The sequence below is a fragment of the Rhea americana genome, unplaced genomic scaffold (assembly GCF_003343005.1).
Source record: "Rhea americana isolate MKP2758 unplaced genomic scaffold, rheAme1 scaffold_10, whole genome shotgun sequence".
Lineage (NCBI taxonomy): Eukaryota > Metazoa > Chordata > Aves > Rheiformes > Rheidae > Rhea > Rhea americana.
The window spans coordinates 4,464,278-4,488,930 of record NW_028185039.1 but is presented as its reverse complement, the minus strand read 5'-3'; the positions used below and the strand labels follow the sequence as shown (position 1 = coordinate 4,488,930).

The 24,653-nt window shown below is 36.3% G+C and overlaps 1 protein-coding gene across 2 annotated transcripts in view; it reads right to left on the bottom strand.

Annotated features, from left to right (window-relative positions):
• The window catches only part of DNAH3 (dynein axonemal heavy chain 3), a 67,224-nt gene extending 45,125 nt beyond the window's left edge, over positions 1–22,099 (bottom strand). The window contains exons 1-16 of one of the 2 annotated variants that reach the window (XM_085302125.1): positions 22,067–22,099; positions 20,469–20,570; positions 17,674–17,899; positions 16,056–16,125; positions 14,860–15,049; positions 14,132–14,321; positions 11,901–12,096; positions 10,670–10,795; positions 8,793–8,988; positions 7,428–7,607; positions 6,480–6,616; positions 6,212–6,317; positions 5,437–5,615; positions 3,927–4,111; positions 1,735–1,858; positions 1,001–1,154 (exon numbers count right to left, since the gene is read on the bottom strand). In XM_085302125.1, the coding sequence (XP_085158251.1) occupies positions 1,001–1,154; positions 1,735–1,858; positions 3,927–4,111; positions 5,437–5,615; positions 6,212–6,317; positions 6,480–6,616; positions 7,428–7,607; positions 8,793–8,988; positions 10,670–10,795; positions 11,901–12,096; positions 14,132–14,321; positions 14,860–15,049; positions 16,056–16,125; positions 17,674–17,899; positions 20,469–20,570; positions 22,067–22,099 (2,394 nt within the window). Of the gene's footprint in view, positions 1–1,000; positions 1,155–1,734; positions 1,859–3,926; positions 4,112–5,436; positions 5,616–6,211; positions 6,318–6,479; positions 6,617–7,427; positions 7,608–8,792; positions 8,989–10,669; positions 10,796–11,900; positions 12,097–14,131; positions 14,322–14,859; positions 15,050–16,055; positions 16,126–17,673; positions 17,900–20,468; positions 20,571–22,066 lie in introns of those variants that run through there. The other variant, XM_085302135.1, reaches the window with a different exon arrangement.
• Between the last annotated feature and the right edge of the window lie 2,554 nt (positions 22,100–24,653).

The window sequence follows — 24,653 nt, the reverse complement described above, 5'->3', positions numbered from 1 at the left end:
CCCCATTGTAATCATATATTAAGAACTTTACCAACTTAACTACTTATTCTGATATACCTGTWACAAACATAGCAATGCAGTTTACTCACATTAAATGAATATACTACATGCCTTTAAATCAGATTAAGAGTCTTAAGAGTCTTAACATGAAGAGATTGTGGCAATTTATTTAGGTCCTAAAGTAATTTAATTGGTCCCTTCTTTTTTTTTTTTTTTTTTTTTTTGGGGGGGGGGGGGGGGGGGGGACTTAATTGAAAGCCTGATCCTTGAGCTCCAAGTATTTAATTTGTCTCACTGTCATTTCAAAATACTAATTAAGCCTCACAGTACCCATGAGATCTCTCAAAGGTAACCAAAGGTTCTAATTTCCCAGTAGAGAAACAACTAAGATGAACTGTTTTGCCTAGAAGCACATGGGAAATTGGCTGCAGATCTCTGAACAGAACCCAGGAACCTTGAGGTTCAGCTGTTTCTCCTAACACCAGCTAACTTCCCTTTCCCTGATGCAACACTTATTTAAGGCCTATAGGCAACTTTCGGAAAYGATACAAACAATTGGAAAACATCTTTTTTTTAACTGAGGACCAAGCAGAGGGACTGAAATGTAGCTTTAGCAGCACAAACTCTGAATCAGGGAAAAAGCCACTTCCCTAACATCTCCCTCCTGCCACTTCTGCTGAAGAATTCTGTTCTCTGTAGGCAGAATCCTGCTACTACAGACTGCTTAAAAACATTTAAATTCAGTATTTCATTTAAAACATTTCTCTAAAGAACCCCCCCACCACCACCAAACACACTCCTCAGCTCAGCTGTAATGCTGCGTAATGGCGACAAGATATTGGCAACATGTTTGTGAATGTGGAGCCACCTTGACAGAATATGCCCAGAGCCTGAAAAAAATAAAACAAAACAAAAACAAAACAGGATAGGATCAAAACTTTCTCTCATCCAACACATTGCAAACCCACTCTGTACTTCAGTTGGGCAAATAAATACTAACCTCCAATTCTGTTACTGCATTATCCAGATTCTTGTTTAGCTCTTTAAATTTCTCAGCATTGTTCTTCATTTCTTCCATGGTCATAACATCTCGCTTTCTGTAGCTTTCTACTTCTCTTTTATAACTTTCAAGAGTTTCCTCAAATTGAGAACACCTGAGATAAAGATAACCAAGGTAATTTGATTTCTGTTTCGTTCCCTTTCAGATTTTATTTTATGAATTAAAACAGGCACTGTCAAATGAACTCTGACCTCAGTATTAGTTTAAAATAAATACAGTTTCCACTGAAAACACACTAATTACTCAGTTAAATCAATACTACTCAGTTTACCCCCATTTAGAATTCAGGGATCATTTTAAAATCCCTCAATTAATCTAGTTCACTTATATTTGCTGCSTTAGCTACCCAGAGGAAATAAAGAAAGAGTGAAAACAATATGACAAAATATTTATAATACTGCRCAAGGCAATACAACAGAATAAAATTGTGACTATTCCACCACATCCTTCCTTACATCTTTCAGACTTATTTGAGGATTGGAATATCCTAATCTACTCCGATAACAATACTTTTCCGAAATCTCCACAATACTGCAAGCCAGATTTCTCCCTTGGTTTCTCACTTCTCTTCCAACTTTACTTATTTGACATCACCTTTTTTTTTTTTAACCAACATTAAGCTTTTTTTTTTTCCTTTTGTAATGCCCAGTGAAAGCAAACATTTGACACTATACCTTTTAAGCAAAGCCATCTCTGCACGGTTCCTCCTGTTATATAGCTGGGTTCTACTATCTTCAAAGATTACCTCAATTTGATCAGGCCAATGGAAAACAGTGCTATTCAGCTTTATGTCATCCGCTAAAATTAAAACAAAAACAAAAACATATATACACGTCCTTAAGAAGCTATCCTGTAAGCAATGAACTAATAGAGTAGGTGCTGTGAAGAGTAAGCAAAATAGCTAAACTGCATTTAGGAAGAAGTTATATTTCTTTTCTAAACAGCTATGTATTTCAAACTGCAAAGAGAACTGTTCCCTAAAATATGTTAGGCCAATAGYAAAACTCTAAAATCAAACAAGCATGTGAAATTCTGTGAATGATAGCTTAGCTATTCAGAGGTAATTGATAAGAACGCCTATTCCAGAATAACTGTTTCACTAAACTATATTCCAGTTCGGCCATACAGAGAGACAGACTGTTCCAAACTAAATAAATATAACTATACATAGTGAATAAAAGTAATATTTTCACTTCACAATGTGAAAAATGCTGAATTATTCATAAAAGCTACAGTGCAGTAGCTAYAATCAATAAAGTCAACAAGCAGACACTTCTGTCTTCATATTTGTCTATCCGTTCAGTGCACTTAACTCATTATAACTAACTGCAGGACAGATGCTTCAGACCCTGCTATATAGAATATATAATTATGAAATACTGTGCAGGCAAACACTCCAGTCCAAAACATGACAAAAAAATGTCCCGGCTTCCCTGGGCATCCTCATTGCCATTAGAAATAAGTTCTAACAATCATGGTATATCCTAATTATCTCATCACTGTTTGATCTGAACACATATTCTCTCTAAGGAGAAAGGATCATCCTGCCACTAAAGGGGATACGAATTAATAATATTATTTTTGGTTGTATATACTAATTATGGCACAATTTTGCTCTGAATAGAAGTTCAAACTAAAAAGGAATTTCTGCAGATGTTTCCTAAACTTGGAGAATAGCCTTTATATTAACTCAAAATAGCAAAGCATCACAGCAAAATTACATAAGGACTCCCCTAAACATCTCTTTTGATATTCAGCGGCAGAGATGCAAGTTCTTACACTTCCCAAAAGGTGTCATAAAGCCTTTAAGACATGACTTYCCAAATGTTTTTTTTCACTGAAGTTTTTGTATTGAATATCCTAGAGATAAAACATCATCTGACCAGCCTACAAGGCATTAATCTGACAATACCTCAGCCATTCTCTAAACCATTAAAAAAGCACTGTCTCATAGGGTGCTATTTCTCTAAATATATAGCTAAGATCAAGTAGAAAATGACTGTATTTTTTAAATCATATTTGTTACACATTTTCAGCACATTTGGTAAAATAAATATTACAGCCAGCCTCATATTAACATAAAAATTGATCATTCGGAAGCACAGTATATTCTGTTCCTAGCTCCACCAGCAGGTACGTTAGGGAGTTCCCTCCCAATCAAATGAATGGCACAAAGCCATTTATCCTTCTTACACAGAGGTTGCATTTCACCYTTCGGTTAAGTATAAAGAGTATATCAGGCGTTAGTCTCTCTGAAATACTGAAGCTCATCTGTGAAAAGAAATTTGCCAAAAACATACCAAAATATTCTTTTTGGTGTGAAGGTGCTAGTTGAATTTTCTCATATTGGAGAACATTTTCTACATTTTGGCTTGCTCCAAAATTATCCCAAAATTATTATTCCATAAAAACTATTTCAATACACTTCCAGGTACAGAAAAACCTTTGCTGTGCATTAGTTTGCATTTCTAAACTATCGTGTGATTATTCTCAAAGTCCTTCCAGCAATGAATAGAGTAGTCAGAAACTGCTTTTATAAAGGACATCCCAGACTACTTGATTTTGGCAARAAATAGCATTGGTTGAATCATTGCCTATTCTATAAAAAAGTTAGAAAGTATTCTCAATATGCAATCTTTCATCTGGAAAGGAAGAAAATTTTTTTTTCTTTTCTCCTTCCCACAGTGGTGCAGTGGTACATTTTTGCCTCTTCTGAATTCTTATCATTTCMTATCTGTCTCATTTGGAACTTTCCATTAACATTTTTGAAGATGAAACATTTATCTGTGTAGAGCCCAATATCCATATAGATACACATATAYGCATATTTCCCTGGAGATTTTTATATTCTGCAGTTTAGACATACAAGGAAGATCAGCATAGTCCATGAGGAATTCCAGTCTGTATGTTGCTTCAGAGATCTGCTGCCTCAGTTTAAAAACAGTAACTTCACTGGACTTCTTTAAGTATGCAGTAAGTTCCACTAACTCTTCAGTGTTCGAAGGCACCTCACTCACTCTCTCTGCAATTATGTTATATTCATTGCAAATGCTACAACAAAAATAAAACCAACATGTCACTGGGGTCATAAATTAAGATGCAAAATCTTAATCATTAAGTTTTTMTTTTAAATATGAATACCAAGCATCTTCATAAAATAAGTATTTATTTATTTAAAGTATTCATCTTAATTAAATACTAACATGAATACCCACAGCAAGTTTACTAAGGATGCATTTATTAAGGATGTTATTTTACTCTACTCAGTGAATTCAATTGTCCTACCATGTTTATGAGAACTGGTATATATGTGAATGATTGTTAAATTGGTTCCAGATTACCTCATACAACATATGAACACGTTCCTTCCCACAGGTTTAGAATTTCCTATCTGACTTGCTACAGAAAAAGAGGTTTGAATGCAGTAAGCAACAGCTCAGTTAATCCCCTCATAAAAACAAAATTAAGTGTATGGCGTTAAACAAACTTATAAAGAGAAAAATTACACAGTGATCAGGTTTATTTTATTTTGCTCAGGAAAAATCCTGTTATTTTCCCTCTTCTCAGTGATACATTTTCTACAGATTCCAGATCGTACCACAAATATCTACAACAAACAGCAGGCGCTTTAACAGCAATCACACATGAAGGASGCGTTCATTTAAACGAACTCAAGCCTCCAGAACGTTAGGTGCTTGGCCTAAACTAGTTGTGTAGACACCCTCTATACTAAGCGAAGACACAGAGGCCTCACTAGAGAACAGTTCATCTCTATATGAGAGATCTTTTTCAGACCAGTGGGATGAATCATTTCCTTGTAGTGATTGTCCCTCTCCATTCACTGTAGAGGAATTCTTTTCTTGCTAGTCTTTTTTAATACATTTTTAATTCAGAGAGCTAGAATTATCTCATTCCACTAGAGTCAAATTATATTTTAAAGTCCCCCCCACACACTTTTTTTTCCCTCTCTCTTCTTTTTCCTAACTTACCAAGCTCTGAAATCAGGACAAGTGGTTCCCTAGCAAAAAAAGTCAAGGAYAGCACAAACGCAGAGTTGCATAGCACATTCTTTATGATGCCTTAGCTGGGCACTAGCAAGGGAAGTAAGGACCCCAACTCAAATCCTAGGTCAGCAAGGATGAGTGAACAGTAGCGTATTTCCAGTGTAAGCTTTACGTATACCCCATATCAACTAAGCTTTATATTTTGTTAAAAGCATTTCTGTACTTGTTCAATTTTAAATATCTACTTTAGTGTCCTTGCACATGGCTGGTCAGCCCWAAAAAACCCAGCAGACGAACAAAGCTCTCTCAGGTACTGATCTACATTGTCAGTCCACACATCTAGCAATAACTATGCATGCTAACAATAGGTACCTGTTATTTAATGTTCTGTTTTCCATCACTTCAAATTCAATCAATCTATCTTTAAGATTTTGGGTCCTATTGCAGAGTTCCTCATTCAATTGTACTGCATCCAGACAGAACACAGCCAAAGGGACAGTGACATGCATGGAAGCGATCTCCCTTTTCAGTTTTGTTAAACTGTCAATCTTCTACAAATGGAAAAGAATAAACCTGTAAGTTTTCCTTAAAATCTGAACATGAAAAATGCTAAGCAACATCTAATTGTCAGCCAGAAAATGGGCAATATATTTCAAACAGAAGGAAGAATTCATTTTTGTATCTTCAGAGCTCAACTTCTGCCCACAGAATCCAGGGCTGAAAGCTCTGCACAGTACATAAAATACCGTATTTAAGAAATATCACAAATTGCCCCTAAGAAGTATTCAGCCAGAAGCTAACCTGGGAATAAAACAAAAAAAAAAGTGGACAGTGTTGACTACAGACGAGTCAAAAGACCTGCAAGGTACACAGTTCATAATATACTCTGGGTAGTCCTTCACTGGACTGCTACAAGGAGCTTAACCTAACCAAATCGGTTGCAGGTGACTGTAGAGAAACCCCCTTCTCCCTTGTCACAGCAGTCCTGCAGCAAAGGGCTATGTAAACTGAGATGCTTCCTCTAATGTTTTCCAGGGTAAAACAAGCCATTAATATGGAAATTCTTTGGAACAGGCAATGTAATAGGAAGTTTAGTGTATGTGTTAGCTGCTTTATGAACATGTAGCAGTTGTCAGATAGATATTACCTTACTAAAAGCTTCTAATGAATGACCCTCTTTCAGAAAATCAGTAATGTCTTGCTCTGCATTGTTGTTCAAAAGATCGCTGTATTTCCTGTACACGTTTAAATACCTTAAAAAGAGAAGATCACAAAAGCAAACACAAGATTCCAACATGAAGATCCTCCATAACAGGTAACAAATCAACTCAAACAGTTGAATGTTTGAGTCAAATAGATAATGTTATGAATCTGAGGATATGGATGGGCAAGGGAGTTAAACAGCCAAAACTTACTTCTCTGGGCCAAGTATGTTGCTCTCAAAGATCTTTTCAAGTTTGTTCATAAACTCTAAAAACAACGATTCATCTGGTTTGACTGCACTGAGAGTGAGATCATCTCTATTTAGTTTTGGAAATAGAAATCTTTCTACCTAAGGAGAACCATTGCAAATACTGTGATACCACATACAATAGTGAAGTAAAGTAAACTTACCACCCATTCACCTGCCACTTTAAAAAAATGTATGTATGACATAGCAAAGAGATTGTAATGCAAAAAGGCTCTGATTCATATTTAACACTCACTTCAAAGCACTCTTTGGTGTTTTCCTGGAAAAAGGTCACAGTCAGAAGCAAACTTGGGACTTTAATGCTATGTCTCTGGAGCTGAAACGTCATATTGTTGAATGCTCAAACCAACTTTTATAGACATAAAATCTGAGCTCAGTTACTCACACATTTACATCATAAGTACCAATGTGAGAATGCAAATGAAAGATTCATATGTGCTCTTGGGCCCTGTGCCTGACAGCTGCATGAGTTGTTCCCCATACTTTAATTAGAAACGATAAAATATCCCAAAGGCTGTTGCACAACAGAATGGAATAAATTAAATATATCCAAGTACCTAAATTATTTCTGTTGCAGAAAAAATTATTGCTCTAAGAAAAATTGTAGCAACAAAGCAGTAATTATGCCTGAATAAATTTTCACTTGGTTACACGCATTGCTTGCTTGTGAAAACTATATGAAAATTAAACTGGAGCTTTAATATAACTTGAATTTGAAAAGCAGCAACTGTTATTCTATATCTTCCACAATCACAAAAGCTCACATAGTTCCTGACATATGATCCTCACCTTTATCTTCTACATGTCAGGTTTCTGCCTCATTCAGAACTATGTATCATAGACAGCTTTTATTCACACTGTATTTTGTAAGCAGCTATAACTTATCCAGTACCTTTGGAAGTTCCTCAGCGCTTTGTAGGATCTCCATGAAGCAATGGCKGATTAAATCCCAACATTCTTTCAAAGGTGGCTCAAAGACAATCCTGGGTTCTTCCACACTGAGTTTGACTATTAGTATCTGAGGTACAAAGAACTGCATTTCTTGATATGGTTCTGTAAAATCATTTCCATCCTTAGGGAAAAGAATGAAAATTGTACATGCCAAAGAAATCAACTATAACTATAATCATTTAAAAATGATTCAAACTTCCCCAAGTCTCTTTTAACTACACAGCATGAACAAGATCTTCTTTACTGATTCTTATTCAAAACACTGATACTCCAATACACAAGATTTTTACATGCCAACTTCTAAACGAAACTGGAATCAGGGAACTGAATCTAAGCCTAATTGCCCCAATTCCCACTAAGGTAACAGAAGTAAAACACTAGCTACCATATAGAATCAAAATTCTAAAAAAGATCCTTAATGCTTKACAGAAATAAAATCCAGCATCAATTGGAAGATTATTTTTAATTGCTTGGATGATGAATAAGAACTGTTGTACATCCAAAATCCTTTTACAGTAATGGAGTCCTAATTCATGACTAGACTCCTAAGGTAGATGCTCTAATAATAAAAATAAATCCTCAGCAGCACCATCATCATTCGGATAGAAGGCTTAGCATAACTTTGACAGTGTTACGTGTGATCTTCTTGCTACAATGCAATATTTCATCTCCCACATTCACTCGACTTAAATACGTTTCATGTTGTTTTATCATGATAGATCCTGGATGACCTAATATTAAAGAACGCATTTCCCCTAAGAGACAACTTTATAGTAGCCAAAACAGTAACAAAAACTCTCATAGTCTAATGTTTATTTTTATAATTAAATGTATTACTTCAAATAATAAAGGGCATTCATTTGGTACCCAGAGGGACACCACATATATCAACTGTCTCTGCAAAGGATTACATGCATGACTATGCACACTTTTGACTTCAAAAGAGGTATTCATCTGCTTTTAGAAAAACACACTTAAGTTTTTTGCCAGATGAAAGCCAATAAAAATAAAATTTTTAAAAGCCTGAAAAAAGCATACCCATTGAAGGTAGAGCTGAAAACTCTTACAGACTGCTAATTATAAGCCTATTCCTGCAAATGACTTTTTATGCAAGTAGTTCTTGATCATGCAAAAAAAAATCCACTGAGTATACACAAAAGCTTGAAGGATTCTGCCATAGCTTATGAAGGCAAGAGCTATCTGGAATATTTTAGCATTTAAGGATATTTTATTTTATAGTTTTATGGATTACTATCTCTACATAACACTGATAATCATAAGCATAAATATACTTCAAAGCATATACCTTGTGGATCATGAAAAATGCAAGAAGATCTTCTAAAGAATTAATAACCATCTCACGTAATTGCAACGACATRAGACTTGCTACTGAACCAAAATAACTTTCAACTCGCTGAGAGGAATCACAGTTACGTTCAGGAGCAAAATGAAGCCATTTCCTTCTCTGGTCAAGGAAAAAGGATACACAAGTTGGGATCCACCTACAATAAAATAACAGGAACAAAGTATTTAAAAGCTTATTAGTCCTACCTTGCTCCTGACAATTAAACCTAAGCTCAGTAATTACACAAGAATAAGTAAATTCAGAGGGCTAGTAGAAAATAACTAACTGGTTGTCAAACAAAACTGTAAAAAGACATTGAGAAAAGTTGATTTTTTTAAGCTAAGGATGCTTGTTATCACTGGGCTCTAGTGTTGGTTCAAATGAATATTAATAGACTAAACACTAGTGACAATATTAAATTATCATCATTAAATGGCARCTTTGAGATTGGGAGAGATCTCAGGTGGCAGAATGCAGTCACCTACTACCACAGGCTATGGCCTCTAAAAATCTTTTACTTAAACTGAACAGTTTCTACAACGAAACAAGTTCCATTTTCTCTCATCCCTACTACAGACTTAGATATTAGGCTGGTTTAGACCCTACTGCTCTCTCATGATTAGAAAATTTCTAATTTCCAGTCTATATTTATTCATAGTCAGTTTATTCTCATTTGTTCTGGCACATGCACTCTCTTGCAGGTTCAACAGCTCTTTCAGCTTCCAGGTGTTTATTGCTCTTCTGTACGTCAAGAGAACAACCATATTCTCCCTTTGTTTCRTCAGCCTTGCGGTTGGGACCTGTGTCATCTTAGTCTACAATCTGCTTTATAAAGCTTCCTAGTTTCTTCCTGATTTTTTATGTCTTTTAGTAAACTGAAAAACAAAAACAAACAAAAAACCCTGGAGGCTCTAAGACCTGTAGGATACAGAGTTTATTAGGCCAGGTATTTTTCAACCTGAGCCATTCAACAGCTTTCCTAAAAATCCTTTGAAAAAGATCAGGCTCAAGAAGAATTTGCAGTGAATTGATGATAGAAACAGTTTTAAAAAGGAAACATTTCTATTCACAAATAGACCCCTTTCAAACCTCTCTGTGAACAGAACAAAATCAAAGAGCCATTTCCCTTGCAGTCTAAGTTCAATTGATTTCAAGAGTTTTACACAGGAGAAGCAAAATGACTCAGGCTGATGCCACGAGTTTTGGATAAACATTTGCGGCTGAAATTTAATGGCTTAATTTATTCCAAATTGACTGAAGTAAATAAGGATGTCAAGTTGCCTTTAAAAAATATTCTTTGAGGTGCAAAGCTGTAAGATCAATGCAGCCCAAAATTTGTGATCTCTRAGAATTTTCCACATTCCTAACACTTAGCAAGCTTCATTCATTAGATCATTTATTTTCTCACTGGCAAACAGTGAACAAGCCTATAGTTCTGCAGGCTTCCACTTTATTAATGTTGGCAGGTTTTCATACTGTCTCTGCTTACATATTTACTAGAGACAGTATGAAAACCCTATAAGCAGTTAGTTGCCACCTGCCCCAAAAAACTGATTTACTTCTCTTGCAATTAATGCATTAATTATATTTGCATTAATTATTATTAATACATTAATTATATTAATTGTATTAACGGACATCCACAAGCAATCACATCCACACTAAAACTAATGAAGTCAGGACTCATAAGGTTTTCTATACACAAGTTAAATATGACAATTTTAAGTATTCTAACACAGTGTTTCATGGTAGAGGACAAAATCTTAACATGCAGTTCTTTGTGTAAATCAGAGCCTAAGAGTCTCTRTTCTTCTGCTGTTACTGCCGTTGGCACTGACTTGTTCTGAAGAATATCRCGAGCTTCCACACAATGTCTTCGAATGAGATCCTTAAACTCAGTAGGCAACAGCGGCAAGTCACCACAAAGCATTTCTTTTGTGCGAACAAACCTTAGATTGCTATACCTATAGAAAGTAATACAAAGAGCAAATACTTTAAGGAATTCYGTTAAAGAATATAAAATGGAATCAGGAAGGTCTTGAAAGTACTTAAAAGCAAAAATAATATTTGTTTCATTAATATATGTCACTTCACTGCAAAGTTGTAGAATGAGTACATTTCCAATATATATTTTCTTTTGCTCTTAGCAAACATTAAGGGCCTCATGAATTTCATTTTGTGTTGGCAGTACTTAGAATTCTGTTAATTTTTTTCTTAAAATGTTTGGTAGCATTTCTGTCCCTTTCCTAGATTCATTAGTGCATCCAGACATTAAAGAACATACAGAATGACAATTCCTGTTTCTATTCCGCATTAATAGCAATAAGATCTGGCTACCCTGTACAGAAAAAATAAAAATAAATTTTCATCAACATTGCAGGAATTTTAGTTATTTGTTACAGACTGTGATATATGTAATACTACTTAAACACAGAAAGCAGTTCTCAAGATTACTAACTATTATATTTAACTCCACAGGAAAATATGCCTCTCCATTTTTGGAAGTGCTCAGTGATTTCACACCTCCAATTATAGACATTTGAAAGTGACYTAAATTTGAGAGAGATAAAAGTTCTCCATCTGCCAGTTTCAGTTTCAAAACAGGAATTCCAAATCATCCTTAATCTGAGGAGGGAATGTCACTTTAACAGTAACATATTTAACACAGGGGTCACCTTTTCATAACATAAAGTTAAGTATTCCTGACTGWTTGTAGACATGAAATACATACTTGTGCTTGCATTCAGAATCTGCAGGAAACAATTATTTTATGCTGAGATTCTTACATGTTCACTATTTTGGGTGGGGGAGAAATCTTTAGAAGACAGAACACATTTTGTCACTTTTCCCTATAAATATCTGAACCATCTTTGTGTGCCATSAAGAGAAGAAAAAAAATTATCCATGGAAAAACTCTAACCTTGAATGCTTGGTTAGAGAAGCAGAAAGAGCAGACTCCACCAGGATCTCAGTAGCATATATAAAGAAGTCAGCAGATGCAGTCTCTAACCAAGCCATAAAATGGAACATTCTCAATTTAATTATGATCCTACACATAAGACCCCTTACTCAGAAAGCCAGAGCTGTTGCAAAGTATGCATCAATGGATTCACTGTGAATAGATTGCTTTCATTCCAGCTTTTCACTTCCTTGTAAGAGCTATGCCATGGGACGGGAGCACGGATCACTCTCTGAGGAAAAGGGCGTGGGGTATTTCCAATAAATAATCTCTCTCTCTCAGCTGGATCCATCAAGATGTAATCAACTAAAACAAATCATATATAAGACTGTGAGAYTGCATGTCAAACCTGCACATACAAACAAAATATCTTCACCGTTCAGCAAGTCATAGAATTTTGTACATTTGAAACACACAGTATCATAGTTACTTCTATGCTTTTAGGATGATATATAGCACAACAATGAATTTACCAGAAAAGACAAACTAGAGGGGACTTAGAAAGATATCAGAGGTTATGAGGTTACAGAACTCAGAGTGAATACTATTCACTCTTTTTATGTCAAACTAATAAATGAATGAGAGGCTACACTCATTGGTCAACATACTTAAGAAAATTAAACAGAAGTATTACATAGCTGGAAAACCCAGGAGCCAAATGCTGCATCTGAATTTTAAGAGGAAATGGATAATATTATTCATTCAATGTATTAAAGGGGGGAATAGATTTCATTCCTCCAGACATATCTCATGTGCAAGAGTCGGGAAGCAGTTGTAACTCACTGCACAGTTAACGTTTGGTCTTATCTGAAGGAGCAGAAACTGGTTAATTCCAGCATATCAGTTCTGAGTGATCATATATTCTATCTGGAAACCAGATCTCTGATTTTCTAAACTCGAACTAATTCTTACCTAGTATCATTTTAAGAAGATAATCTCTAYTGTTACAATCATATTTGGCACTCTACAAAATACAACCAAAAGAAATCTTAATCACCAAGACACTCATCACAGCTTCATTTTCATTTATTTTACTAATATAAGGTAAGTTTTTCATGAACAGCAGATCCAACAAAACCTAGCTACCTACAGCTTGCATCTCACAGATGGGGACCCCACACAAATTCTCTACTGTCTGCTTTGAGGTCACCTCCTTCGGTAGTTCTCTGAGTGACAATTAATAGCTCTCTCCCTTCTTCTCCTCTACATATATTCATAAAATGCACACTGAATTTCTCTGAAGTCACAGCCCATTATCTAAAGTCATTATCCACTATGCTGAATTTCTTTGAGATTATCTAACAGGAGAGTGGTATTGAAATAAAGACAGATATACATGCACAAGACAAGGGACTGCATAGCCTAATTCCTTATGAAACCACTTCCCTCTTGGCCATAACGTAGATACAGGTCAGCCTAACACTACTATGAAACTAGGTGCTCAGAGGGAACATTCTGCAGCACCAACTGACCTTACACGCTCAAGCTACCCTGAGATACAATCTCATTCTCTGAAGACTACAACTTATCAGCAACACACAGCCATCACCCAGCCCTTCAGCCAAGACAATTTCCATGTCCATTTTATACATCAGTAGAATTAATCACTGATTTACAACACAGTACAAAGAGAAAGGACCAGGTAAGAAGGCCGCCAGGCTAACGCCGAGTGCCCCCAGTCGTTTGATAAGAAGCAGATTAGCTGAAGTGACCTCTGAAGTCCAGTGACAGCAGTTTGGACAAACTATGTTTTTTTCCTGCTCTAATTTTATTTTTCAAATGGGTATTTTCTACTGAAAGAGTTCTTTCAATTGCCAAGTGTTGAATAGTAGGAAACACCCATCACATCAATATCCCCCAAAATCTACTAGGCAAAGTAATCTCATCTTAAGCAGCCAATTTATTTTTGAATTACTGAATCCAGTTTCACACAGTTCTCTACATGCTAATTACATATATTAGTCTGGACCATTTCCAGCTACCCCATTAACAGATCATCTACCTCACAGATACCTCTCTCTRAGACAGATACCTGCCAATATCACACAGTATGTTCAGAGCAGGACTATCACTACACTAGCTCACTCCAGATCCAGAATTAGGAACAGGACTAGTATTTTTCTGCCATAGTGTAAACCACTTTCCAATGTCATAGTTAGAAAAAATATATATTATTTCACAAAACAAGTAACTGTACAGGGAGGTATTAGTCCTAATATACATTACCATAAATTCTGAGATTGGGTCACTTTGATTGTCAGACAGATAGGAAAAAATATAAATATAAACATAGTACAAAACATTTATGCATTCTGAACTACTAGTAAGTTTTGACTCTTACCAATGGCCTTCATGAGGTTGATACGATAGTCTGCCTTAATCTCTTCTTTTAAACTTTCAAGTAAATTCTCCAGTTCTGGATTAGTAAGAATATGAGCCGGAATACGCTTTAAAATTACATTCATCACTTCCTTGTCTTGAGGTGCAAGCATGTCTTCTTGTACTCCATTATATATGTAGTAACAGTATCTCTACAAAATAATGTTAAAATATTATGCTTATTGTATGRCTTTTCTAACATACAGTGAAATATTTTTAGTTTTTTATTTCTTGAAACCTTTTCACATTGAAAGGCTCTTGCAYAGCATGTATTTTGGCTRTCGCTGTCTCTTGGTTCTTTGTAAAGCACTGCCAATGCCTGACATTCTTACAGTACTTCCCTCTGTTCTGGTGCAAGCAGTTATGGCAAAAGAACCAAGTGCAGTGTATTAAATTACTGATGTCTGGTGCACAAGCCAACAGCATGCAAGGTTAAGAATTTAGCAAGATAGTTCTAGTTGCAGACGCATTAGAACGAAAAGCAGACCGAGCAGCTGGAAAGAAACAAACAGGAAACGTACRGAGTTGACATAAGATTTAACAGCAATTAGCTACAGTGAATATTTACATCTTCTAAACCTCATGCACTGTCTTCCTCTCTCAACTGTTTTTAAGTAAACAGTTTACAGATATATATTGCTGATGATTACTTTTGCTACTTTTCTCAACCTTTAAAATTAGAGTAAATACCTCTATATCATTTTCTGAAGGTGACTTTTCTCGTTYGTGTATCTCTTCCTCATGTAAGCGCATGACAACCAGCTGTTCTTCTGGAGTTAATGGTTGGTTGTCTGTATAATGTATGACGTTTAATTCTGGCAGATGACCAGGTACACATAGTGAAAAGCRCTCTGAACTGTTTAACAATGTTGATGTACTTCTGAAACAAAAGAACACAAATATAGTGAATAAAGAAGCTGGAATGGATTCTTGAATCAACGTGRACAAATGACAAGCGTATCTAGGCCAGTGACGCTGCACTGAGGATGAGTGTAGCCTATGATGAAGTATTTAAATTACTCGTTAAAAAAACTCAGTAAAGTTATATAGCACACTGTATCACTTTAACAGAAAGAGTACAACATGCTGTTTTAATATCATAAGAACTTTTCAGGTGTGTCACTGCCACTGAGACAGGCAGCATCCTAAAGGCAACTCCACCAGAGGCAGACCTGCTAGCACTGTTTTCAGGTTTATCTTACCAAACTCTTAAGAGTCTGAGCCAAAAGTCTGACTCAGCTCATTTGCATATACTTGTTATATTACAGTCTTCGGTTTCATGATTATACACTATTTTCTATATGACTTTTGTCCCCACTGCTTAGGATGAACAATATTCAGCCAATAAGCAGTTATTCAATAGTTTTTACCTTGTTTTTCAGTATGTCGCTCTATTCTTTATTTACTCCACATTATCAAGTCCTTAGTTGAAAAGAAAATTTAAACTTCCCATCCCTTTTATGCTACTCACCATCATTTTATCTTAATAAGGAGTAAGTTACTGTCATAGCACTTTCAAAGAGGATTATTTCTCTCTCTGTTTCACAGATGAAGAGAACAAGCCTCAAAATACAAATATTCAGCCCAACTGAGTGACTTTATTTCTACAAACTACTTTTTTATAAACTAAACTCTAGGTTCTCAAGTCAGCAGTCAGAAAGGAAGGCCTTTTGGTTAGCATGCCTAAGAGTGAAATTTGCCCAGCCTCAAAGCAGCAGTGAAAGGTGCTCATTTAGCACACAGTGGAATTTCAAACTTGAGGCATACACTTTTTGTAGACACTTAACATTTCATCAGCATCCACATCAAAACAAAAATTAAAGCACAGTTCAGATACATAAACTGAGTGTAATAATCTGTATCTTTTTAACATTACAGTACATTACCTATCAGAATCACACTGACTTCTTTTCATAAGTTTGAGCCTTTTTACAGAAGGGGAAAATTCTTTTGAAGCTTTAAGCACTGGTTAAGAAAATCACATACAGGAATGCTATTTCAAACAGGGTATTACTTCAGACTGTTAAAAAACAGAGCTGRGTCAAGGTAATGAAAAAGCTGAGTCAGGTAACAAAATAACAGAAAAATACAATGTCACAGAGAAAGTTTTAGTATTGACTTAGGCTTTAGCAAAATGTTTCGAACATGTTAAAGATTTTGCCAAGTCTGGGCCTATAATGTAGGTCTAGGAGAGCATTCAGCATATGCTTAAGACTTCAGTGCTTACATACCTTCCGGCAAAACCCTCTGTTTTCAGCATTAGGACTTTCTATTTTAAACTTAAAAGCAACATGGTAAAATATATATAGTTCCACCAGATATGCTGCACATGAAAAATCTGAAGAGTACAAACTATTAGCAYGTGTTTTTCAGAGTAAACAAGCAGGCCTTTTGAACAAATTAACACATCATGCCTTTACTCCAAGAAATGCACTGTGGCCTGCCTGCCACATCCTATCCATGTAGCAGAAGTCCAGTGAGCAAAGGAATCAGGTACATGATAAAGAAACTGTTAAGAGATATAATGAGCAAAACCAAACCGTTCTTAAGTAATGTGCAAGGGGAATAAGTGGATATGGAAACTAAAATGTCTCATCTACTCCATGGAAAGGAAACTGAATTTCTAACACTTCAGGGAAGCAAAGCAACTATGCAGGATKAGTATATTAACAGGTAGACTGATGAATGGTATGGACTTTTTACCCTGATACAGAAAACATTTAATCAGATAATTAGGAAATAAAGTTCATGACATAATTGACTCGTTTTGGAACTTGTACAGACTAGGTAATGAAGTTAGTTTGACACTTGCAACTAGTAAGACACTTCATATATATATAAAAAAAGTTTCTTAGGCTTTCCTGTATGTATTGGCAAGCTTAAATAGCACAAGTTTTATAACTCCTAAAAAYTTCATTTGCATTATATCACAATGTCATGTTGAATCAACAACATATAGTATCTCATATTGTAGGATTACATATATATGCATCRTTTGCTAACAAACACATCAATTACGTGGTTTAGACATAAGCACTGTATTAATTCCATTTGCAGTTGCTCTTCAAGGGAACACTGTGCCAATTCCTGTGCCTATCTCCCATCTTGTTTTCTATGCTAGGCTTATGAGTATGAGCATAATAGGTGTGTATGCTGAACTTGTTTCTGCACTTTGTTGTTGGAATTAACTTTATTTCTAGTAATAACAACAGCTAACTTGTATTTTGTCCAGTTTCGGTTTTGCAAACAACTCCCTACAATAACTGCAGGCAATTGTTTGGAGGAATGAATCTAACAAATTAATCAGAAACTGGCTTTACCTTTACTGAAGTTATGCTTAACTTTGGAAAATTGTCTATAATGACCACGAGGTGATAAGCTTGTGAGCCTTTACCAGGAAAGAGCAATTTTGCCAGGGATGATGCTTTAAAGGATAAGCAATTAGGGATAAAAATGTACAGAACAAACAAGGTTAAACCCATGAGCACATTCAAACATGGATACACGGTGAGRCTGTTCTCTGCTTTGCTGAAGCCAGTGATGCACTTGCCACTGAGGAGGACTCGACTCTGTGCACATTTTTCAGTTTCAAATCCCGTGCAGTAAGAGTGTAGTTATTAGCTATGGAGTCACTTGGGCTCCGGTAGTAACGTTGTTCTTTGAATGGAACTGCCAAAGTCCATGACACACGCTGCATCAAAGGAGGATAACAGCTGTTCTTAAGGACAAGCTGAAATTGGGAAAAAAAAAAAGAATCATACACTGCATAGTGATTTTAAGAGGCTTCTTAGAGATCGAACAGGGCTAAAAATCAATTAGTATGAAGAGAAAATACACCAATCCCACTCAGTGAGAGTCATTTGATCACAATTTTATTCTTAGATCCTAATGTTCCACACACACACGAGTAATTTTACATAGCTCTTCTGTGGTAGAATTCATGCATTTTTGCATAATCAAGATATTTTTATAAATAATAGAAAGCACTAGTACATTATTTAGTACCATTTATTCYCACCACATCTCCCTCTTGCTTCTTCTCTTTTCCTTAAGTTTGGTTAAAGTTAAAAAAATCCTTTTTTTCTCAAGCAACATCAGTTAACAGATTCAGCTCTTATCTTTCTCTCTCTCCCATATCAATAAAAGATTTGCAATAGATATCTTCTGTCTCTTCATTTCTTGTTCCTTCTAGGGTGACTCAGTATCTATTGACTGGCTTGTCATCAGTCCCAATGTTCAAACTTTAATGAGACAATTCACAGTAAAAAGGAACACGAGACCAAGAAATATGAAGATACACTCATCCTCAGGGAGAAAATGTACATAAGAAAGAACCATTAATGTACTTCACATCATGGTTCCTATAACTCTCATTTAAATTTATGTTTAGCTTGTTTTGTATCACATCTTGTTCAGAGATTTTTTTTCTTAGCTGGAATAATGAGCCATATCTCTATCACTCATTTTTTCCTTTTTTAGCACAGCATTACTACCATCAATTTTAAATCATTCTTTAAAAAAAGCTTCTAAATACATTCATGATATCCCATCTTTGGTTCCCTAATATCTCTTGCCTTTCCCTAGGAGCTGCTATTAAACTCATCTCCTCAGCTGATGAGCACGTTACAGCCTCTGAAAGGACAGTGTATTAAAGCACTGAATAGCTGCTTTCCATTTATCCCACAGATGCAGCTATGAATTTTCTCTTAGTCTATCATGAGCTTTAGTGAGAATGATAACAAAAAAGTTAGTCAATTTGAAATAGGTGATAAGGTAATATTATTACTTCTGCTTTGCATTTTTCTTCCAACTGATGAGGCTAATCTTATCAGCAAAGAAAAAGGCATTCACGCTTTTGCTAAACTGCAGTCATACTCCCTAAGTTAGCTTCTGCAACTTCACAGAATCTTTTCAGTTCCATTTCTTCCATCCGCTTTGCACCTGAAAGCTTTCCAGAAAGGCACGGAGCAATGCAAATAGTACAGAAGAGTATGTCCTTGAATTACAATTTTGTGGAACAAACTGGTACATGAATTAAAAATAGTTCAGAGATTTGGAGCTTTTTCCCTGGGAAGTCACTGTACATCTTGGGAACTGCTGAAGTCAGCATAAGCTCTGAATTCTCAGCAACCCTCCTAATTAGATCTGCTTTTTAAATTGTATTTTTTTCCCTACTAGGAACAAGAACTTCCTGCATGCAGCACAGATGCCTTGCTAATGGTGATACGAAAGGGAATCCTGGCATAAAGTGGACCAGAAAAAGAAACAGCTATTCCTGGAGAAGAACAAAGAATGACACCTGGCAAAATCTACCATTTATGTAACAGATTTGACATGACACAGGAATTTCAGGTTTGGCTACATCCTGTCCCATGTATCATATAAACCTTTGATGCACACTTATGAAGTCTGATTGATTTTCAGGTAAAATAAAAGAGTTTTATACAAATCTTCATCAAATAAAATACATTTCCCTTTTTTACCCTTAGAGTATCTTTTTCAGTAAGTAGCTTTTCCCTAATTTTAACAAAGTCCAAAATAACACATTTTCCATCGGAAGTTAGTCTGGTATCTTCACAAACCTTATCTTTCTAATGCAAAGTATTCTAGACAAACTGAAGTACTGACACAAACTTTGCCACATAAGTAACTGTGGAGCGTAGGGCGTAGGCCATCTCTTTTTTCTTCATCTCGTAAGTGCTAGTATGGGTAACTTTTATTCCTGTGTCATATAGTACTGGTTGTAGTTGTGCAGCTGTACAACTCTTTAGATCAAGGCTGTACCTGTCAAGCTCTCAGTTGGTTTTAGAACAGCATTCTAACTCTTTTTGTGTGTGTGTGTGTATGCTCTGCCTTAAAGTACTTACATGGAGAAAAAAAAATCACAATTTGTTTGGAAGAAGAATAAAATATTACTATTTACTTAATTTCCCAGGATCTTTAAATTTATGGTCCAGTAATATTAGTATTTTTTAAATTCTGAATTAAATGTTTTGATTTTTTTAATTTCACAATTAAAGTCAAAATTAATTTTAATTCAAAATTTAAAAAATACTAATATATTTAAAGATAAATGTATAGATTTATCTTTAAATGTATAGGTCATAAATTCAAAGATCAGTTTTAAAACTTCCAAAGTGTAATGTCCAAATCATAATCGAAGCAGTCATAACACTTTTAATTAAGTATCTGACAACATGTTTAGTACTTTAACTTAATAATTTAATTAGCTTTTCCTAAAATCATTCTAGCACCTGTGATTTAATGGATACCCTGCTGAAAGTGGGGATAGCACATACCTGATACAATTCTGAAGGCACAGCTGAAGTAGAAGCAGGTAGAGGTGGTAATTCCGGTATGCCTTTTGAATGACTCATGTTATATACAGAATCATTTTGCAACTAGAGGGAATTGAAAACAAATTCAAAACATTTACGAAACTACAGTGCTTTGAAAAAGATTCATTCAAGAAAAAAAGAGACTTTCAGTTTGCATTGAAAATGACATACTGGARCTTTTCTAACGTTAAGGAAAAGGACATTCTGCAGAGCGGGTTACTCAGCAAAATAGGCTTTCAGGTTACACTGTTCTCTAGTCATCTGATAAACTATCCATTTACTAACAAATATCAGAGTTAAGAAGAAACATTAAAGTATTTCTATACCACCAAAAATAATTCAAACATTTTAAAATATTTTTAGCTGAATACACGTTGTATTGAGTTTGCAATAGCATAAACACTGGAAATCATAATATTAAAGCCTATCAGACCGTCAAACTGAAAACAAAATAGTCCAAGCTGTGTGAACTGCAGAACAGAAATGCAGGGCTTTACTGGAGTGAAACAGAATGTTTATGTTAATAACAACTCAGTTCCAGAAGAAGCTGTACTGCCAGTATGCAAAGAACATAGTGAAGGGACAGATTACTCATAAGGGCTCTGCAAAGTGTTTTAACCGAAATGCAAGAATATCTAACATGTCTCAAAACTACGTTCTACCTCCTCAAGGAGATGGTACTTTGAAGTACCTTCCAGAAAACTAAACAAAGTTCTCAAAGGATACTTTCTCTTCTTGTATTTTTTCAGAATTATTTAGCCCCACAGTGTTTTGGGATGTTTTTTCAATAGCAACTTTCCTTATCAGAGGCTCAAAAATTGCTCCTATTCTGCTTCAAACTTCTCTAAACCACATTTCCTTAGGAGAGGTATGAGGTACACATTTCCAAAAACACAAAGTGACATAGCAGTAAAAAGAGGTGGAAGTATGCAGTGTCTGAACACCGGTGCATTAAATCATCGTGGGAAAGCAACTTATTACCCAATACAATTATCTCAATAATGTATAAACATTTTTACATAATTTTAATACATTTTTGGCAAGTGGTTGTTGACTTCTGATATGTGACTGAAAAATTGGGCTCCCAAAACCTGGTTTTCAAGTAGGAAAAATTGTGTTTTCCTCAGTTTCAAAATATGGTCCATTCAGAAATAAAATCTGAGAACAGAGTGATATGATTTACCTCTGGTATTCCCAAGCACACGCGTGCACACACACACACACACAAACACACACACAGACGTTATCACTGCCAAGCATATTTTACTATAGGCAGCAGAAATTATCTTTGATTAATAACCAAAGGATTTGGCTTTTAGGGTACTTTTAAAATGAACATAAGTTAACCCTTCCTACTTTAAATGCTCAAGCAAAGAAATTCTTAATAAGGAATACTTTATAAAGGCTAAGGTGCAAAGAGTATCGAACAAAAATTTTGAAGCATCTCCAAACAGAGTTCTTCTTGATGCCAAAGCATAAGCCATCAGTAATGGCCAATTTCAGATGAAGTTTTGAAACTATTATCAATCTTTCACACAGCCCCAGTAGCAAGAACTTACCCTCAGCAGCCTTGGGGTCTGTGCTGGCTTCATTGTGCTTTATCTTTCAGCAGACTGCCTGCTGCTTAGTTAAAAGGTTTTGGTGCCACTCTTCCACCCCCCTCAAGATGAACATCCATGTAGTTACGTGCACTGAAAAAGAATTAGAGAATCGTTTCAGCTACTACAGAAGCATCAAACCATGTAGCTTCTTATCCAAACTGCCTTGAAGAAAATCTCTCCCCCAACTCTCTTATTCCTTGCTCCCGTCCTTTTCCCAGGTAGCCCTCCGGAGCATATATTCTTTTTTTCCATTCCTCTCCAAGTTCACTTTTCACTTTCAACTTCCTAACACTCTCCAAATGTCTTTTAAACAAGTTTTTTCCACCTTATCCTCCCCACTTTCTCTAAAATCAGGTTCCTTCCCACTGCCTGTTCTCTTCTGATGGCCTGGGGCCTTTGGGGCCCAAATGATAATTCACAGCAGATGGACCCACACACTTCTTGCCCTGGGAGAGAAACACACACCAAAAGGAAAGGGAAAAGAGGAAGAGCGAGATGCCCAGTACGCCTTACGCATCCACTGGGTACATGCATGAGCAGGGTAAAAGCTAGTACTACCTGCGGACGCCCTCGCTACCCGTCCCTCTGCCTGTTCCAGCTCCASGAGCTGCTCCGACGCTGCTGTTCAGTCCTCAGCCTTGTTGCCAGAGTTACAGCATTATGGTGCTAGGAGACAGGAATGACGGCAAACAGCCCCTTTCCACGCAGCGTTGCTTGAGGCTGCAGTCAGGGAGATTCAGTTCCAGAACCAACATGCTATTGTGCAGGTTCATTTTACCTCTGAAAGCTTAAACGGATTCTCCCAGAACATTGTATGAGCTAAACTAAACACAGCAAGGGAGCTCCCATAACAATAAAGGCAAGCTAAATGCAAATTTTCACAGCAAGAAGTGGACAAAAATATTAAGGATTCAAATTCTTGAATCTAAACCTCTCCAGCACTTTTTCATGATTCTGAATGAAACTCTAGAAAGATCCAATGACAGCAGGTGCCRTACTTACACCCTCATCTACTCTAAGTCTCTTCCTGTGTGCTGGCCTCTCGCTCATGGCTGTCACTGTATTCAGAGGCCTCCTTCAAAATCCTTCACGGATCTGAGCCGTCACTACCAGACATAGTATCTGGAGCAGCCTCATTACATTGACCCTCAGCAAAGGCCTCACACCAGGTGCTCTGCCTAGCCCAGCCAGCCCTCCAACCCAATGTGAACTTTTTACCATCTTCAGATACCATTTTTCATTCTGTTTTCTGCAGATGGTGAGAAAGGCTGATATCCCTGACACAACGGCATTATTTTCCTTGCGTTTGGTGTTTGGTCAAGATAAAAGTTCAGAGTTGTCCTTTCCTGGCCACACGTGAAAGCTTCTGCCATAACTTCAGCTGCATTTGGAGCACAAGATGTCTCGCCCTGCAAGCACAGAGGGGTAAAGACACGGCTCTGCTGGTTCAAGTGAGCGGCCACGCAGCTAGTTCTCGTGGGAATTCTCCAAACACCCTGGTGCTGGTTTGCAACACATGTATTTTCCTGCTAATTCAGGCTGATGCTGGCRTGAAGACAAGCTCAATTAAGCAACAGTTATGTACACAGAGGAACAACAGTCACCAACGCAGATGTTTTATATGCATGCCCTTTAAAGTTAAATAAGTTACTTGTGCTGCTTGGGAAGCACTAAAAACAATTACTTTATACACAAAAAAAATATATATGAATTTTTAGCAGAATAAATAATTATGCATAGTAGGAAAATAAATTACATCTCTACTGAGATGTAGAAAACTATTTTTCAAATTGCAGCTACAGCATGTTTTGAAAACATGCCAGAAATTTAAAGTCTCCAACACAGTTCTAAACACCATAGAGCCATTAAACTTTATACTGCCATTATCACTGGATTGTGTCACACTATAATGCTATCAGTTAGTTTTTCCTTATACTCCCYTTAAAAATACATATAAAACCGAAATTTTAAATTCCCTTTTATATATAAACCGGTCTTCTAGGAATGCTATTATGCCCTTTATTAATGTCAGATACAAACAACCTAGCAGCTTAAGCAAAATAAATTCTCCCTCACCACTGTCTTCTCTTTGGTATCTTGTGCTGTGCTTTTAGTGTTAAAATAGGTTCTCATTTCTTATTTCCTCTGTCYACACAGATCCTTACACCTGAAGAGCTCGTTGAAATCAGCACCTCAAAGACAGGTGGTGGAAGACAGTCAGTTAAAAGTCACACAATTAATAAAAGCACTCTTTGCCTTACAAAACTGGCATGCTCCAAATTAAACACGCTATTTATTTCGTTGCCTTTAAAAATAATAATGAAGCCATTAACACTCAGTTTTGCAACACTCCCACGGGTGGCACCACTCCAAAAGGCTGATRAACAGCGGCCCTGAGAAACATGAATATTTTGCTCTTTTGTGACTGTAGTTCGCCGCATTAAAAATCCTCGGTGGCAGAAAGTGGTGGTATTCACCGGAGCTTGGGGCTGGCACGCACGAGCATCGCGGCGACGCTCACAGCGGCCAGGCCGAGGCGCGGCGC